This window comes from Pygocentrus nattereri, chromosome 9 (assembly GCF_015220715.1).
Source record: "Pygocentrus nattereri isolate fPygNat1 chromosome 9, fPygNat1.pri, whole genome shotgun sequence".
NCBI classification, from domain to species: Eukaryota; Metazoa; Chordata; class Actinopteri; order Characiformes; family Serrasalmidae; genus Pygocentrus; species Pygocentrus nattereri.
Genome location: NC_051219.1, coordinates 11,806,904 through 11,827,053, shown reverse-complemented (window position 1 = coordinate 11,827,053; position 20,150 = coordinate 11,806,904). Strand labels below are relative to the sequence as shown.

At 41.6% G+C, this 20,150-nt stretch overlaps 1 protein-coding gene across 9 annotated transcripts in view; it reads left to right on the top strand.

Annotated features, from left to right (window-relative positions):
- The window catches only part of utrn (utrophin), a 327,694-nt gene that overhangs the window by 219,547 nt on the left and 87,997 nt on the right, over nt 1–20,150 (top strand). For all 9 annotated transcript variants that reach the window (XM_037541492.1, XM_037541493.1, XM_037541496.1 and 6 more), the window contains 4 exons: nt 3,700–3,829; nt 11,589–11,857; nt 14,795–14,941; nt 17,650–17,728. In XM_037541492.1, coding sequence (XP_037397389.1) covers nt 3,700–3,829; nt 11,589–11,857; nt 14,795–14,941; nt 17,650–17,728 — 625 coding nt within the window. The remainder of the gene's footprint in view (nt 1–3,699; nt 3,830–11,588; nt 11,858–14,794; nt 14,942–17,649; nt 17,729–20,150) is intronic.

The window sequence follows — 20,150 nt, the reverse complement described above, 5'->3', positions numbered from 1 at the left end:
TCTGGGACAGCTGAATGTGAAATATTAGAATCTGTTGTAGTACGTAAACACTGTTAAAGTAGCCTTCACTTCTCCGAATGTAACTGCGGTGTCATTTACAGTGGAATAGGAAAATTCAAACAGGCAGCTGGCAAAAGGAAGCCAACTTCAGCCTCTGCAACTCTTGGATGTCTCTCTACCTTTGAAACATCCTTGCCTGATCTAAAAACTTCTTTCTCAATCTATGTTCTTCAGATCTTCTCCTTTTTGGCTGCTTTCATAGGATCCTGCCTGATTACTGTTTATGCCAAAAAAGAGAAGTTAGTAGATCTGCTTGTGTTAGAAAGTTGGATAAAACATCATAAGCACAGCTTTGGAAAAGCATTCTCCTACATTTGTCTAATTCCAAAAACCTAAACCTGAATTGTTGTTGTTTAATAGGTATATTTTCAAATTTGTCATATATTGGCACATTTTAAACATTCATTCATGGAAACCAGCAGCTGCCCATTGGCTTGCATTGTAACTGAATTTTGAGTCAAGGGGGATGTTTTTGTTTGTGCTGGTTGTCAGTAGAGTACAGCACAGATGCAGCAGATAGACGTTAAGATGAAACATTCTGGAACGTTCCTTTAGGACAAGAAGTTCAGGCGTTCTCTAAAAGTTATCCAGCGCTGCTTATCATCAGCATCAGACGTTGATCATAATGATTACACGGCAGTGAACGGAAATGTCTGCACATTTGGGGAGCAAATTACACCGTGGCTTTCTTGTGAAACTGTATAACTGAAGGCAGTATAGCGATAACAACTTCCAAACAACGTTATGTGCAGTTTCTCCACTTTCATGCAGCCTCTGTTCCTTGGGCTCAGCTCCTTCAACTGAGTTCAACTGTAAGAGATGTGTTGGTTTTCTCCTCTTTTCTAAAGTTTGTCTTTCTTTATGAGTTCTAAAAGGAAGAGAAGGAAGGCGAGTGGTTGGTCTGCAAGTATAAGCAGTGAGATATTTCCTGTGAGTCGTCTACAAGGACAAATTCTGATGTTCTTTTGTCAACAGTGGCTGTAGTGCGTCGTAGAGTGTGTTTTAATGCTGCTTTTCCTATTTTATTCCTGAATCTCTGTGTTTTCTCTTTGGTGTGACCTGCCCTCAGCAGTCAAGTACATGGCGTTCTCCGCTCAGGAAGAGTGCGATAGAGAGAAAAGTGAGTGCGCGACATGGTTTGTTTTTTGAAACGAGCCATTGTAAGTACAGGGAGCGGAATAGTAGGGCTAAAAAACTGTGGTTAGCTGCCTCTGAGGATGTAAACATTTTTTAAGAGTGACTCCTGGGGACCTTATCTCCCGCTGAAATCTCTTCAGACCCTCAGCGTCTCAGCAGCTCAGTGTGGTATGGAGTAAAAAATTACAATCAAGTTTGGGGATAAAATACAAACCCAGTTTTAAAAAAAGTTGGGACAGAATGGTAATAAATCTGTTTGACCTAAAAATGACCTTAAAGTAAAAACAGTTCGCAAACACAAGATTTTATGTTTTGTCTTTGTTTATTTGGAAAATATACACTCATTCTGAAATTCAATGCCTGCAACACGTTCCAAAAATGTTGGGACAGGAGCACGTTTACCACTGTGTTACATCACTTTTCCTTTTAACAGCACTTAATAACCGTTTGAGGACTGAAGACACAAACTGATCCAGTGTTGAAAGATGGATTTTTATCAGTTGTGTAAGTTATACACTTGTTTATCTGTGCAACTAAGGTCCTTCATTTTTGTATTTTGCATATGTTTTTAATTGAAGACCGATCACACCTGCACTCTCTGATTATGCAGCCATGCCATTGGCATGTTGAATTAGGATTCACATCCAGAAAAAGGCATCATCTAGAAGGCAGCATATGATGCTCCAAAATGTGTTGTGTTATTTGTGCCTTCAAAGATGTGCAAGTTTACCGACTAAAAATTCCCATAGCGTGACAGATACTGTCTTTTTTTTTTTTTTTTTTTTTTTTTTAATTTACGCTGGTAACAGTCTTTGGCCTGAAGACCACAAAGTCCATTGTTACCTTAAACAATCTGAAAGGTGGATTTGACACACTGCAATACATTTCCACTGTGAATCAGTCCAATGTAGATTCAATTTGGCTCATACCCAGAGAAGTGGGCAGTGTTTCTGGACTCTGTTGAGATGTCTTCCACTATGCAAAATGCACTTTTAACTTGCATCTGTAGATGCAGTGATAAACTGTGTTTAGTGACCGTGTTTGGTCAAAGTATGGTAGCTAAAAGTAAAGAGCTAAAATGTAAACACTGGAGCGTCAATAAATAGCTGAAAGCTTAGCAGTGGTTACTAAGCAGTGATAGGAGGGTTGAGAAAATAAGACATAGCTAAGGACCGGTCATTTAGTCTATACCTGCTGCATTCAGTAATGATGCAGAGAGTGTAATGATTTGGACATAATACAGTAACGGTAATAATATAAAATGCACCTTGATAAATTCCCCCGTTTGAGTGGGTAGGCCTGTGATCAGTCCTGGTAGACCCAGGCCCACCCGTGCTACACCCTGGTACACATTCATTCTTATAGCAGTTTGACACACTGTCTTCAGTTCTCAGCTGCCCTTCTCACTCTGAAAAGCAGTCACGGTATATGAGTGTGCTTATTAATGCCAGAGTTCATTTACAGTGTTACACCTCTTAGTGGTCTAATCTCACTGGCCCCCTCTCCTTTCAAGATCATCTATGATACCCGGCTGGTGCGTTTGCTACACAGGCAATTAGAGCCGGAGTGTGCGCTCATCACTTTCTCTACAGTAAAGCCCACTTTCCTGTAAGGTCACTCTGACCTCACTCTTTTCCTCTTTCTGCAGCCTTTTACCTGCTCTATTATTAGAGGGCATTCTGGGAGATTTCATGCCCACTTTCTTCATTTTGGGTGTGTGTGTGTGTGTGTGTGTGTGTGTGTGTGTGTGTGTGTGTGTGTGTGTGTGTGTGTGTGTGTGTGTGTGTGTGTGTGTGATGCAGTGCAGTTCCATGTTGCCTTGAGGCCTGAGTTGTATATGAGTCACTAGAATCTGAACGTGTCTGTTTTTCAAGTCTGTATTCTTTCCATCTAATTTCCCTTCTGACCCTTTTGAAAATGCTCCGTTTGACCCTTTAGATCGCCTGGACAATTGCCTCGTTTTTTGTTTTCCCTCTTTATTTTTGTTTCTTTCTATCCCTCTGCCTCACTCTCTTGTCTTCTATAGATGTTTTTCTCTCTTTCTCATGCTCTCATCCCTCTTTAGTTTTTCATCATTCTTCTTCTCTTTTTTCTCTTTGTCTCTATTTCTTCTCCTTCTTGCCCTCTTTCTCGTTTCTCTCTGTCTGAGGCACTACTGTATATTTTTATGTTAGTACACATCACGTTGAATGTGCTTGTTTTCTCTCTCTCTCTCTCTCTCTCTCTCTCTCTCTTCTTTTTCTTTCTTCCTGCACTCCCTCTATTCTTGAGGCTATGATATACTCACTTGGGTTCATGTTCCATGTTATGTACATGGCCATTTTTTCCCTCTTAATGTCCTGTTTGCTCACTTTTTCAACACGAACTCTATCAGCCAACGCTGATTTCTACAGTGATGATCGACCAAAGTCACAGGGACCTTTTACCTTCACATCTCTGGGGTTTCAACCAATCATCACACCACTTATACCGTCTACTAACTAATCTTATATGTGTTTCCAGGCCCTGAGGGCAGAGCTGAAAGAGAGGGAGCATGTAGTGGTCAGCACGCTGGACCAGGCACGCATGTTTCTGGCTGATCAGCCAATCGAAGGTCCTGAGGAACCACGCAAGAACCTGCAGCCAAAGACAGGTGAGAGTTCACCGCTCTGCTTCTGCCTGTTTATTCTGAACAAGTTTAAAATGTACTCAGATTGCGATAGTCAGTCAAGGCATGCTTGGTGTCTGAAATAGTATATACATGTAATGTTTTACTGTAGTGGAATATGTAGAGGGCATTGATAAGCTGATAGGCTGCAGTAGAGCAATTCTAAGTGCTTTCCGTACAGCTTGTGTCCTGATTGTTTGGGTGAGTTGTTTAAAAAAATCTTTAAATGAAAATGTAATACATAATAGCTTCCTGCAGGCATCTTTAGCCAAATTCCAGGCAGTGTTTGCAAATGTAAAGCACATAGACGTGGATTTAGAACTCACTCACTAATGCACAGTTAGCAGTATAAAGGTATATGAAGGGCGGTACACAGGTCACTTTTATTTGCATCGTTTAAAGAAACGCTGTGAACCCAAACCAGCAGGAGCTCAAGAATGCATGTTTGCCATCACAACTTTAAAAAAGACAGGTGAAAAAGTTCATCATGGAAAGGTGTTGATATACTTAATCACTTATTTGTGTGGTTTTCATGCTAAAATGCCTAAGAAGATAGCCAAAAAAAGTGTGTCTAAGTTTTAGCGGGTCGTGTGAACTTGCAGGCTTGGGGAGCAGTATAATCAATAATGCCTTCTTTTTTTTAAGGAAAATGAATTAATTATGTGTAAATATTGCCCAAGCCTTGATAGCAGTGCGTCAAAGAGTTTCAAACCTCAGAAGCATGTCTGTTTGGAGACCACACGTCTTAGCTAATCAGCTATTTTCGGTTAAGGACACAAAATAGCTGATTATAGCTGATCGGCCAGTTAAGGAGAACCTTATGTAATGTATTCCTTTATCCAGTTTCACTCGTTTCCTTCCAAATCTGCAGAACTCTGTGGAGGCTGCTTTTTTTGGTCCATGCAGTTCAGAGCAAATTTGAGCAAATGAAGAAACTCCTTGTACATAAAGTGAGTGAGGCCACTCTGGGTGAATTTAGCGCAGCGGCTGAAGCTTATTGACCTTGATGGCCGGCTCTTTTTCGGAGGTCGGTGAGGCATTTTCACTCTAGCGTCAGCCTCAGATTTATGTGCCGATCTTTATTAGCAGTGCCATTTCAGCGAGGACTCGCTGACTGGCTGGCTGGAATATGACAAACTGTTTAAGAAGTCTAAAAAAAGCAGCGTCTGGCACGCGAAGTGAATTCAGTTGCAAGATTTCGGACATAAATAATTGAGCTGGGCCTGAGCGGCCCTGGTAGGTGTGTGCCGGTTTTTCGCCCTTTGATCTGCCTCTCTGAGGGGACACACACACACATCACAACGTTATACACACACACACTTTGCCAGTGACAGCTCCTGTGGGCAGAGCGTTTGATGTAACTTTAGTTGAGCCTGTGATGCGTCTGGGATACTCGCTGTCTTTTGCTTGCCGAGCCCACCGTGTAATCTGTACAAAGCTCCGGACACTCTCTCAGGGACATGTTAGTGATGCTAACTTTAGGCAAGGATCAGATGTCTGATAACATGGCAAGTGCGCGTGTGAGACAGAGCGAGAACAAGCCTCACTGATCCCTCACGTCGATATGAAAAGATTTTAGGCTTACAAATAAGGCCGTGGTGTTTGCCCCTAGATAATATTGAAGCATATCAGTGAATGGTGTGACTTCAAAGTTAACGCTCGATTTCCAAAGTGTGTTCATGATGTGCTGTTACTAGGGATGTGCCAACTTGGGAATTGTGGCTCATCGCTGATACCTGGTTTTTCCCATGTGCACACGGTCGGAAATTGTTTTGTTTGTTAAGCAGTAATGATGCTGAAGGGTTTAAGAAGCCGCCTCCATTTCTGTTCTCGTGGTTTAAACAATTACACCAAATGGCTTTACAACACCCTCAAGGAGGATGTCCTGGGGCAGCTAGTAGTAGTGTGCTGATGTCTCAGTAGATCACTAGCTAAATTTCCTGTTCCACCTTAAATGGTGCACCGCAGGTGACAGAACTGCTGCTCCATTTAAGGTGGAACGGGAAAATTTGAACAAGAAGCTGGCGAATAGCTGACTTCAGCTACATATCATCAAAAAATCATGGGTGGTTGATGATAAATAATGGTCATATTCCCCCTTTTGAAGATATACAATTCCCAACATGTAACTAAAGCCCAGGAGTGAGGTTGCTGAACCCTCCTCTGCTGTCACTGCAGACTGGCAGGGCTGCCTACAGAGGACCACTGGTAGCCTGTTAAGGCAGTAATGTTGTTTTTTTTATTGGAAAGTTGTCCCATTTTATAGGGGAAGATTTCAAAAACAACAACTTGTAACTCAATTCCAAGAGGCAAGATCACGTTCAAAAACAAGGGGTAGGACTAAAAATCTAAAAAAAATCTCTCCCTCAAAGATGAAAGCTTTAAGTGCTGTTTATCTGATGGGGACCGTTTTGGTGTCTACTAGATCCCGCAGGTGGTTGATAGGAATCACGTTTTCTCTGTAGCTGTTTTGTTCTGGAAACTCGATTATTTTTCCCATTTATTTTCCCTTGACCCCGCCCTTGCTTGTGTAATCTCCTCAGAAATGTCTCCTGAAAAATGAATAACTTGTATTTAATAGCCGTTTTGACAGGAAACCAAAGAAATGAAGGTTTTCTGACTTTTTCGAAGGTCCAATATATCACAAAATATCACATTTGATTTGAAATATTGCATCAAATCACATCTGATCTTCTGTCCAATGGTGATCATTTCTTTAAGCTGATATGATCCTGATATCATTGTGCACCCCCAGCTTTCACTATCACTTATATTAAGACGACATCCGTTTTTTTCCCAAATACTTGGACGTGGAAAAAAGAAATAAACACCATGTGGTCATAAATTGCTATAAATGGGTGCGTCAATCAGATTCACTGTTTTTAATGGGGTAATAGTGACAGCCTCACCCATGATATCATATAAATAAGACTTTTCAAACTGCTTAGTCATCTTCCCTGTCTGAATAACATGCAAGTATTCACTGTGGTGTGTTTTGCCTTTTAAACGAGGAGGAAAGCAGTTTTGGAGCTTCAGTCGGCTAATAAGAAACTGTGCTGGCTTTGGAAAACACTGAGCGCAAGGCTAAGCTGCATCTGCACAGGCCAGAAAAAAGCAGCGGCAGATAATGAAGAACAGTAAGACAGGTTTCCTCCGTCGCTTGACGAGGTCAGAGCTTTTGTGCTCTGAATGTACTGCAGGCTAATTGGTACTGTATGTTTTATGTACAGTAGGATGCTTTAAATATCAACTCTGTTCTGGTCTAAGCTGGTTTTGCTGGTCCGGTGCTGGTTTAGCTGGTTAGCCCACCTTAGTCATCCAAATCACAGCACATGTTGGCTTTGGTGATCAGTTATGCTTGTCTGTGCTGGTTCTTCTAGCAGGGGAGACTGTTAGAGGTAGAGGGATTTGTGCCAATTTGGAAAGCGATCACTACAGTGGAAAAATTGAAATGCAGTGCACACGGTGTTACTTTCCCATAGAGACGTGCGGAACACAGCAAAACAAACAAAGGCTCTGTTGTGTTGCTTTCATGTCGCTTGATCTTTTTGTTGTAAAACAATATGTGAGGATTTACATTTCTAAAATGAAATGTCAGATATGGTGTCAGGTTTGCCTTGAGATCTAGTGAAGGTACGACTGTACTGATTTGCGGAAAAGCCAAAAACAAAAAGCAGAAGATCCAAATGTGTGAAGTACTGCATGGTAGAAAGCCTTCAGTCCATTTCACAGTGGTTTGTATTTAATGACACAAATTCAGTATTTTCTCTTTAATATGTAAATCTTCAGGGATCATTTTTCATATTTCATATATTATTTTAAGGGAGTCAAGCCTTTTGGCACGTTTTCTACATGTCACTAAGGAAAGGGAACGTCACACTATTTGAATATTCAAAACAATCTGATATAGATTTCAGTGCTGTTGCCAGTTTGCCTGAGAACATAGTCCGGCTTGTGTGGTCTTCAGGTCTGTGGGACACATTTTCAGTTTTTACCAAAAGCAAAAATGATGCGATTTATTATTACGTCAACCTCAGATTTCTTGGCCTTTGCTCATTTTGTGTGAAGAACATATAAAATAAGCCATTTTTAATGACTTCACACTGTTTACCCCCTACACATTTCTGTTACACAGGTGGTGTTGGGGTGAACCTACAGGGAGTAAAAGTGTAGAGGTGCTGTGTCCCTTCAGTCTGTTCTTCCCCTGCATGGCCTGCTGTTATTATGTGTGTATGTGTTTGTATATGTGTGCTTGTGTGTGTGGGTGGACAACATGAACAGGCTGCTGACTGGCTACAGCTGCTAAAGGAGAAACCTACACTGTCCACTTCTGATATTTTAAACATCTGGTATTTTTGCGTGAATTGTTATGGCTATATTGATTTAAAAAAACAATAATGCAGTGGGTCTTACAGACCTACTGTGTAACAACCACATCAACGCCACACAAGGGTTAAAACTGGCCACTCGGTGTTGTTTAGCGAATTCGAAGTCCGACTTAAATTCATCAGGTGGGTCTTTGGCCTGGAAAGCTCTTTGAACTTTGCAACAGTTGCTGTGAAAGTAGACGTTTGTGGGCGGGACATAGCAGCCGATTGGCTAGAGGCAGTGACTGTAAACCTGCAAAGTGCACCTATACGATGAGTCTTTCTAATAAAACGGCCTATCAGTGCAGGTTGCAGTAACCTAATACGCTGGCAGCTCAGTGCATGTATGAATTGTTCTCCTCAGTCTTTTCTCACACAGTGCAAATCAGTTCCATTCAGTTTAATTCAATTTCATTCAATCCACTTTAGTTAAATCAAGCCAGGTCAGCTGAGGTTCACTTAACTGCGATCAAATGTAATAATCTCACCAGTGCCACAAAAGTTCAGTAGGAAGGCGTCCCCTCGGGCCCTCCAATCATTTCTTTCATCTCCCGTGTCTCCGCCCTACTGTCTGCGTTACCAGGCGAGCTGTGCGCTCTGCGGTCCTGTCTCATCCCGCTCAGACATAGCTAATGATCTGAGGACGCTTTCTTTTCTCCTCCCTCTAATCAAAGCTTTCTAACCTCTCTGTAATCAGCTCCTTCAGTCTGTCTGAACACACCTATCACACCGCTGCCGTGTAGGACTATGGACATGTATTCATATATATGTGTGAGACGTTGCCGCTCAGCTTTCAGTGCATTGTATCACGCAATGGGTTGATGTTTGTCTGCAGGCACGTTTCAGGGCAAAACTAGAAGCTGAAGGCAGGTTGGCATAGAAAACTTAACACATGGCTTTTTTTTCTAGAAGACACAAAACAGGAACGCACTGAACTAACTTGCATAACATGGCACTAAATGTTTGTGTTTCTAGCAGGATTGATGGAAATTGCTGGTTGCTGTCGTTTATGAACTTGACTGGAAAGTGGTTTGTTACTGTACTGTGCTGTGCTGTACTGTAGTGTGTCATTTAGACTTTGTACTCAAGTATTATTGATATTGATGCTATTGCTTACATTGTCCATTCAGACCTTCAAAGTGCCCATTCAAAATCTCAAAGGCCAGGAAACTTTTTTTGTTAAAAAGTAACTTACATGCTTAAATGTGCCGAGCAGTATTTGCATGGTGGATCATTCTCAGCACTGCAGTGACGCTGACGGTGGTGGTGGGGTGTTAGTGTGTTGTGCTGGTACAAGCGGATCAGCGGACACAGTTTTTAAACACTGTGTCCACTCACTGTCCACTTTAGTAGACACACCTACCTTGTCAGTCCTTCTCATAGATGTAAAGTCAGAGACGACAGCTCATCTGCTGCTGCACAGTTTGTGTTGGTCGTCCTCTAGTCCTTCATCAGTGGTCACAGGACGCTGTTGGCTGGATGTTTTTGGATGGTGGACTATTCCCAGGCCAGCAGTGACACTGAGGTGTTAAAAACTCCAGCAGCGCTGCTCTCTGATCTACTCAGTCCAGCGCAACACACACTAACACGCCGCCACTACGTCAGTGTGGCTGCAGTGCTGAGAATGATCCACCAACCAAATAGTACCTGCTCTGTGGTGGTCCTGCCGGGTCCTTGATCAATGAAGAACAGGGTAAAAGGGGGCTAACAAAGTATGCCGAGGAACATGCTCCTTTATACATTTTCCACCCTTATTCATCAACAGCATCTACATTTTTCCTTTTTTCGCTTTACCTCGGGAGACCGCTCTCTGACCGGATAGAAATCTAGACAAAGATTAGTTGGAAAACTCTGCATAAATGTTGAGATTCTTTTTGGCCTGTCATGGTCCCCGTTTTAACTCATTTTGCTTGACCTGGTTTGGCCCAACTTGACCTTCTAACATCATGTAGTATAATGCTAGCTTAAGGCTGGCGACCAGCGTGGATTTCAGACTTATTTAGACGATTAGTTTGAAGGTTCCACACCGTGTCCTTTTAATAGAGTTGCCTTTGTTGAGCGGTGAGTGGAGGTTGGAAGTCATGTAACCAATGCATTTGGCCAAAATGACCAACAATTACCGTCTTCATGGACGCTGCATGTGGAGCAGGTGGGGTTAAGCGCTTTGCTCAGGGCCGCAATGGCAGTAGCTTTTAACAGCAATTTAGTCTGGGCTACTACAGCCATCACATTGTCCCATTGACAATGACCCTGACCCTGAAGTGCTCTGATTGATGGGCTGCTGCTGCTACTGGATGTGCTTCGGAGTGCGATTTGCTTTTTTCATTGTGGACAGATTTTAGCTTTATGAGCTTTACTGTCCAGGTAGCTTTCTGTAAATGACAGTTTTACCATGCTGGAGAGCAAAACCTGCCAGGACTCATGTTTGTTTGTTTATTCCACACATCTCTACAAATGGGTTTATAGTTATTGACATTAAATCATTGTCTGAGTGAGGAGTCCGTTAGAGCTGTCCCCTAATCACACTGTTGTGGTCAGATGTGACTTTACAAGCTACTCTCATTCAGAGTGACTTAAAAAATGTGGTGAATCTTAAGAAAAACAAATTAATTACTGTATATTTATTTATTATCCAGCAAAAAGGTAACTGTGTGGCTGAATGTTAACACAGCAATCAAAGTGAGATCAGAGTTTGAATAGTGAGGACGAGATTCGTGAGCGTGTTGAAATTAGAGTTTGATTGCATTTGAGTTGGATATTTGTCAGCGTCTTCTAAATGTGAGGTAATTAATAGCTGTAAAAAGATGTTTGTCTGCTTGAGTGTGAAAGCTTTTGCCCTTCTACAAAGCTTGTAGTATCGGTTCCAGTATGAATTTTATAGTCTAATTAGAGCTCGGTTAGTTTCACCTTGGGAAGTACTGTAATTTAAGTCATTACTGAGGACATCAGCAGTTTTAAACCAGTATGAGTTTAGTGTGTCTGGGTGTGTGTGTGTGTGTGTGTGTGTGTGTGTGTGTTTAGTTTTACAGTCTGACGGTAATAATTGTGGAGTGATTTTAATCCAGTATGAATCTGCAGTGTGGACATATTATATATATAGTATGTCCACACATATATAATATATATAATATATTATTTGCACATATACGTTCAGATTTAGAGCTGTAATGTAAGCACAAGCCTATAAACAGCATTAGGAGGAGTTCAGTAACACTGTAGTTATACTTTTTTATAGCCTTTTTAAAATGTGTCCCTACTGTTTAGCAATGAAAATGCACTTAAAACTCTTTCTGTTGCAGTACCAGTGCTTGTACCAAGACCGGAAGGAACGCTTCTGTTTCCAGCTTAAACCATTTCTCTCTTTCCGGTTCTCTCAGAACTGTCTCCGGAGGAGAAGGCCCAACGAGTGGCGAGGGCGATCCGTAAGCAGGCGGCCGAGGTCCGGGAGCGCTGGGAGAGGCTCCTGGGGCACGTGGGCGGATGGCACGAACAGGTTGAGCGATCTCTGGAGAAACTGCAAGACTTGCAGAGCGCAATGGACCAGCTGGACCTTCATCTGACCCACCCTGAGGAGATCAAAGCCAACTGGCAGCCTGTAGGAGACCTCCTCATAGACTCACTACAGGACCACATCGACAAAACCACTGTGAGTCATCATTAACGATTTCAGACTGTACTGTGTGCCAGACACACTTAAGGCTAGATTCACACTTAAGGCTTCACAAACTATATTGCTCTTTTGCTGAGGTGTGATCTTCCTGCCTTGGCAGGTCTCATTCGTGTTGTGACTCATGTCTGCTATTAGTTTATATACCTCTCTTCCCTGAAAGGACCAGCATTTCTTCCGCTGTTGTCGGAAGAAAACCTCGTATCTCCAAAATGCCAACTTTACAGGAGAAGGAAAAAACCTACTTTACTTTTAATGCAAGTCAATGGAACCAGGATTTTTGCCAAGTTATTTTGGGCCGTTTGTTTTGGTCCATTGTTCGTGAAATTTACACACAATATAAAGAACAGCAGGTACTTTTAAATTATGTCAAAAACTGAAAAACAACCAAAATGGAGATACAAGGTTTTCTTCCGAAGGCAGCGATATGCATGTTTTGTTGGCTAGTTAGCCGCTGCTGATCTGTCGGCCGTAACAACGACGATTTCTAATCTAACTGTTCTCTTTATAGTTACTTGGACACACATTGGATATTTATCTGATCTATAACCACATAAGAAATGTTTAGAGGTTTGTGCCGCTCAGGAAAAGCGTTAACTTTTGGGCGGGAAAAAAACTGCTTTCAGATGAATTTTGATATTCACGTGTTTGTAAGAAGTGTCAGAGTAGCTGGTTAACCGCAGGGAAGAAAAAACAGGCACTTTTTTCTGATATTAACATATAATAAACATGGAAAACTGGTGCGGTAGTTTAAAAAATCAGTAGCATGAATGGAAAATGTAGCAGATCAGTAGTTTATATGTGAAAATTGTAATGTGCCTTATTACTGAAAATAGCCGAGGGAAATCTTTTAGACGCTGCCCTTGAATAACCCAGGCTGCCCCTTCAGATGAGCTAATGTGGTAGTACTAACACTAGAGTTAACCAGTGTAGTACTAGATGGTGATGACTCATTGGCTTGCACAAAGCTTTGTTCTTTTCCTCTGTTTTGTCAAGATTTTAGTTTTAGGTTCTAGCTAACACTAGTATTTAGCCTAGTCACAGTAACAGTATAGTTACAGCTGCATTTCTGTGTCCTCCGACACATTCATAATAACATATCCTTGGCAACGGGCTTATGTTAAGGCACTTGTATTTTAAGTGTAATATATAAAACATACTTTTAAATATGGCAGAATTAGCTAACTTCACACCATAACAGTATTTCACAGAATTGGGAATTCCCAAATCGTGATTTCAGCAGTCCAGTGTCTGCACCCATCTCCCCAAGTAGCTTGTATTAAGTAAAGGGTGAATCTCTCTGTCGGCTGCACAATATATCTACTGTGAGCTATTTTGAGATTTCTCTTCTTCTTCTTGGACTTAATCCAGTTGGAAAGTATCAGGCTGATCCTATCTTGTGGTGAGAGCTAATATTTTATGGGAAATTGCTCAGGAGATAGACATCTTGCACCATTGGTCAACCCTTAAGGTCAGTTTAGTTTGTCTTGTGTAGCACACTGCCATGAAAAGCTCACTAATGCAAGCAAGAATGAAAAGTAAAGACTAAAGCGCATTACAACACAATGACTTGAACCAGTGACAGGTAAATAAAACAGTAAATAAATGTAGTGTCACATGTAGGAGCAGCCAAGTTGAGCCGTTTTGAGGTAAAACTGAGCGTAAACTTGTAAAAGTTTTGTTTATGGCTGCATGTTTGCCATGAATTGTTCAATACCGACCACAGCCTTGAGTCTCCACTGTCAGACACCTTGATCTAAAGCAGTTTGGTTTTCAAACAAAACTTGACCTGCTCCTTTACAGCAAGTACTTGTTAATCCTAATAACCGTGGAGACAGCACGGAGAGGCTCTAGCCCACCTCGGGGCAAAGGTCAGCCCATTAAGAGTACCTAATGACGTGTGGCTGATCAGGTAGAGTTTGACACTGCAGTGCCTGAATAAAACCTCCTTAGTGCATCCTTAGGAAGGTTTAGCACAGCCTTACACAGTTTTGTAAACAGCAGTGACTGAAGTGGTTTGTAAGGCCAAGCTAATCAAACACACACACAGATTTCAGCATCTCTAATCTCTATATCCCTTAGACGTCTCGAGGTATCACTGACCGTGCACGAGTTATTTAAGGGCCACATCTTGTGCTTTTCTTGGATTTCACTTGGATTTTCCCCGAGGTCTGCTTATCACCGGTGTTGGTTTATATAACAAAACAGTCGAAACTCATTTCTGCCTGGTCATTTTGCTGCCCCTCTTTAACCCTTAGAAGTAAACAGGCTCTTTAAGACTGATCTATGTTAATGATCTCTGTTCTGATTGGTCGCTTTGTATTGTGTCTTTGTATTGTGTCCAGGCTGAAACACTCCTTCAGTGTGAATAGGCTGGGCTAAGTTGTGGATATGGATATAATTGCATTGATTTCAGTGACACTGTGAAAAGAAAGACCTGAATGCAGCTTGGTTTCCCAATATGAGCTGTGAAACTTTAACAGTGTTTACGTACTACAGTCAAACTCTTTTCCTTACAGAAAGCGAGACTTTGTTTTCCATGATAATGAACCCTTTAAAGTATCGGTGATTTTAAAAGACCATGCCAACGCTATGCTATTTAAGTGTAGTGATAACTTATATAGTTACCCTATTTAAATGTAATTGCAGAATGAATTCTCTCTTCTTCAGAAGTCTCCTCTTCAGTAGACCAGTGCCTGGTGACTGAGACATGTATGTCAGGGTGGGACGGGCGGGTTTTTTTATATTACTTTTTTCTGCTTACAAACACAAGTATGAGCTTGACAGTTAAGAATCTGCCCTTTCCATTGAATTTCTCCACTTCTTTCAGTGAACACTGAGTGAGAAATAGATTATATCAAAGTGAAACATGATTTTATTATGAAAACTGACTTCTGTGCTTGCGTCTGTGTGTAGGCGTTCCGGGAAGAGGTCGCTCCTCTAAAGCAGGAGATTACGGTGGTGAACTCGTTGGCAAGTGAGCTGGCTCCTCTGGACGTTCAGCTGTCCTCCACAACCAGCAGGCAGCTGGACAATCTGAACACACGCTGGAACTTACTGCAGGTATGCTAAGGCCTCGTTCACACGCACTGCCTCTGCGTGGAGTGAGTAACGCCGAACAGCTTGATTTTCATTTCAGCGCTCATGTTAACAGGCCAGCGCTTTCACACAGGCTGCGCGTGCGAAGTGGCAGAGCTTCGAGGGGTTTAGAGAGTAGACCACGCAGTGCACGCATCACACAGCGAAATACACTGAAATAGGCCATGAAAATCAGTGGAAATGTAACCGAAAACAAGAAACGCTAAAAATGAAAATTTGATAATTACATCCATCCATTCGTCCATTTTCTAAGCCACTCTCCCTCAGGGTCGCGGGGGGGTGCTGGAGCCTATCCCAGCAGTCTTCAGGCGGAAGGCAAGATACACCCTGGACAGGTCGCCAGCCCATCGCAGGGCAGACAGACAGACACTCACACACTCACACCTAGGGGCGATTTAGCACGTCCAATTGGCCTGACTGCATGTCTTTGGACTGTGGAAACCGGAGAACCCGGAGGAAACCCACACAGACACGGGGAGAACATGCAATGATAATTACATTTCATTTCTAAACTTTGCTGAATGAAGTGCTAGCTAAACATTCAGTGCTGTAAACCATTTCCTGGCTGGTCTACCAGGCTTGTCCAGTCACAGGTCAGAATGCCGTCATGGGTAAACGGATATTCCCTGCTCTTTTAGAAATGATATTTTCACTGGGCAGATTGTCCGAAACGACTGTTTATTCATCTGGAAAAAGGAATGTCTGGATAACTTTCTCGCTGCTCTGTCTGAGCTCACGCAGCGCAGAGGTAGCATGAGTGAATCAGATGTAGTACACACCACCTTCTCCTCTCCTTTCTTCTCTCTTCATCTTCTCGTCTCTTCTCTTCCCTTCTCCTTTTTTCTCTATTTATCTTCTCTACTCTTCTCCTTTCTTCAGCACTCTTGTCTTCTCCCCTCTTCATCTCATCTCTTTTCTCCTCCCCTTTTTATCCTCTCCTGCTCAGTTCTTAGTGACTTCCTTCTCCCTTGTTATTTTTTTTCTTTGTTTCTTGTTTTGTCATCACTTGTGTCCTTCATTGAGTCCTCCGTTCATATATCACTTTCATTTGCCATTAATCAGGCGCGCTTCCTCTCTCTCTCTCTCTCTCTCTCTCTCTCTCTCTCTCTCTCTCTCTCTCTCTCTCTCTCCCTTCATTTTTCCTCCTGTCCTTCATCATCGCCTGTGTGTGCGTCTGAAGGGCAGACTCTGGCTCATTGTCAGATCTGAGAGAGAGAGAGCGAGGGTAGAGGTCAGAACCGTTAGGAGTGGACAGTTTGGTGTTCTGATATTAGCAGCTTGATTTTTATTGTATGTCCTAATCAGTACAAATTCAATGTTATTGTGTATTATAATGCAGTAATAATAAGGAACTGTTAATAACTGTGTTGTAAATCAACAAATGGTTGTAGTTCAGTTAATACGTGTTGATTGGTTGGATTTAAAGCAAGAAGGCAAGACGGGTCTGTGTTTTTTTTTGTCATTAGTGACTATAACTAATCAAACGTCAAACTATTTTGGAGTTAGTTATCATCCCAAATAATAAGAGTTTTAAAATGGATGGGAATAATTGCAAATATCTGGCAGCTGTTTCCCAACACAGCCATTCTGAGCAAATGAACTAAATATCTTTAATAGACAGAAGTACATCCTGTAATGTCTTTCGAGCCAGTCACAGACAGACACCCTACACTGCTCAGAGAGGAAGAGCGGGCTCAAATCGTAGGTTCAGTATTGAAGCTGTCATTGAGGCAGTTGAATGCTTAACTAAGTATTAGAGAATAAAAGGTAATATACATTTTTTTTTGTCAGCCTCCCTCCGCAAAATTTCTTATGATCAAAAACTGGGACCCACAACCCGCCCCAGCATTTCTGAGCCAGGGACTCACAAAGACGTTGTAAGTGGACTTTGGAGAATCAGGGGAGGCAGATGTAGATCATGGGCCCTTTAAAGCAGCGTCTGCCACTAAAGACTTTCCCTCTGTCTTTTGATTGGATTTGATGGTAGTTCTTTGGCTCTTTAGCAAACCATAGTGGAGAGGACATAATTCTGTGTGTGTGTGTGTGAGAGGTGTCAGTGTTTGTTGTGAAGTGTGTCTGGAGTCAGTATCTCGGTCTCACAGGACTCTACTTTACATTTCAATAGTATAATCACACACTGTAGGGAGAGAAGAGTGTGTGTGTGTGTGTGTGTGTGTGTGTGTGAGAGAGAGAGAATAAGTCAAAAGAATGTGATACATTTTGCAAAATCTCTCTCTCTCAGATATTCTTTCTCACATTTTCTCTCATTCTTTCTCTCTCTCTTTCATATTCTCTCTCTCTCTCTGATTCAGTCTTTTGTCTCTTCTCTTTGTCTCGGTCTCACTTTCTCTCATGTATTCCCCCTCTTTCCCTCTCTTCGTCATATTTTTTTCTCTCTTCTCTTTATATTCTCATATATATTCTCTGTCCCTCTCTCGCTCATATTTTGTTGTTGGAAGAAAACCCTAGTATCTCCGAAATGATCGTTTTACCAGAAAAGGACAAAACCTTCTTTACTTTCAATGTAAGTCAATGGAACCAGACATTCCTCCAAGTCATTTTAGGTCATTTCTTTTGTTCCATTCATCATGAAATTTACATGCAGCGTAAAGGCTAAAAGGTATTTACAAATTCTGTCAAAAACGGAAAAATGTCTGTGTCTTTCTCTTTAGGCTGCGATAGAGGAGAGACTCAAACTCCTACAGGAAGCACACCGAGATTTTGGACCCTCTTCACAACACTTCCTCTCCAGTATGTTATAAGCGTACACACACACACACACACACACACACTATTATCCCTGAAGACCACTCAGCGGACCACTACCGATATTTAAAATGAATTATTAAAGCTAATAGATTATAGGCTGTTATAAATCGTCCCAATCGATGGTTAAAAATCCCTTTGCCTGAGGTTGAGGTTGTGCCCGGTTACGCAGATGCAATGCTTGGTTGCTGTAAATGAATAGAGGATTGATTTTCATTCATTTCGTGGAGTTCTTTGGTTTTATCAAGTCTTCTCACTGCACTATATGCACGTAGATGCGATTGTCTTTGGTCAACTGAGCGGAGCTTCTCTCTGCCGTAACATCACTATAGATACAAGGTGAATTGTATTTACGGCTGTGTTCGTGTTATAGGCATCGTTTTTATATTGCAGAGAGCTTTATTGCACTGAGGTTTCTGGTAAGTAGCCGATGAAATATCAGTCCTTCAGCCTCAACTCTCTTACAATCAGATCTCTCTGAAGATTCTCAGAATCACTTATCGAGACGGCGAAACCTCAGATGGCTGTATCACTGTGCCACCGGAGCCCAGTGTGGGTTTATTGTATGAAACATGAAAGCAGTGCTGGCAACTCAGAGCACAAAACGCTGAACATGGTTGCAATAGCAAAAAGATGAAAGCGCACATCCAACGTTTAGCGTGGAAGAAACATGTAACACACGAAGCTTTTTTAATGAAGAGAAAATAAGAAAGAAGAGGTAATCAACAGAAAACCACACTGAGAAAAACACGACTGTTTTAATTTTAGTTTAAGATGTTTGATAGTCGACAGCTTGACAGTCATATTTGTAATATTTGTCACTCTAATAATTCAAAAAGATTTGGGTGACACGGCAAAATATAATATAGAATTTATGTATTTATTTATTTTTCAATATTCACGATAAACAGTTTCAGCCGAACAGAGAAAACAAGAACAAAAATATTCAATATTTGGCGTATTATGTTGCACTAAATGCAGTTAACAGAGAAATTTGGCTCTCTTTATAATGAACCAGGCAGTCGTCAGTGTTCACCAAGTACTGACGATATTGTGACATTTATCATGATGACAATACAAATTGTCAAATTGCTCAGCCTTGTCGAGCTAAGTATCTCGTTGGTCTCCATCCTGCACTCAGAAATAAAGGTAGTAAACTGTCGCTGGGGTGGGAACCTCAAGGGTACATCTCAGTACCTTTAGTCAGGGAACATAACTGAACCGCCATCCATTGAAATGATATTTTCATTGACTCCACACCCCCCACCCCCCTCCCACCCCCACCCCCCGTCTCATCTCCAGGCTTTTTTATTTTATTGTTCTGTTTCAAAACGTTTCATTATAAAAAGGTATGAATATGTACTTTTCGCCTGGAAAAGCGTAGTTAAAACCACTGTAGTACCTTTGAGCGAACATTTTACGTTGTTTGTACCTTAATCAAAGAAAAATGTACCTGCACAGAACCTTTATTCATAACCGTGTGGAAATTCAGCAGTAGCTCCTTTGCCAGAGGAATTATTGTTGAATGCACGGTGTTATTTTCTCCTCGTCCCGAGTGAGCATGCATGCTCGTTGGGAGCGCAGTTTGAATCGGTAAGCGCCTATTATCGATTTGTTAAATCAGAGTACTGAGAGAACACGATGATGACTAATTCTTATTCATGCCTGGTTTTGTTCGTCTATGAATCGTCTTTCCATATCGAATTCAAAGTAAGAGAGTAGATTAGATGGCAGGAATAGTCGTGTTTTTACAATGGTCTTAAATGGTAAATGGAGCTTTTAAAATCTGAAATGTAAAAATAAAATATTGACAATATTGCTTATCAGCATTTTTAGCTCCACGACCCCCAGAATCCCACAGGAGTGACCAGCGACCCTGTTGTGCTCATTTTGTTAAAATGATTGCCAAATGTTTGTTTGTCTTTGAGAGATCTAGGGATTGGGATTAGATACTGGCGAATAGGCAGAATAGGCCTGTGCTGAGTGATTCCTCTACAACTCAATTCTAACTCAGTGGTCTAAGCAAAACTAGGCTACATAGGCTCATTAAAATCACATGCATTTTTTATTGCTCTTCAGTTTGTTCAGCTTTTACTTGCACAGGTTTGTTGAAGTCTTGCATTTCACTTCATCAGCGTCATCACTTTGGTTCCAGTAGCCAATGGGAATGACAGAGCATTGCATCCACTTTTAAAATAACCTAATCTTCTAGTACATTTTATGTTGTGACCTGGAAAAAGCATGTTTAGGCTCCGATTCTTTTTAAAAGCTTCATAAGACTCTTCTCCAAGTTGGGGTTCAAGAAACTGCAGTCTTTGATGTATTCATACACAAAGAAATGCTCTATGTGGCCAAAAGTATGTGGACACCCCTCATTATTGAGTTCAGAATTTTCAGTTGCACCTAT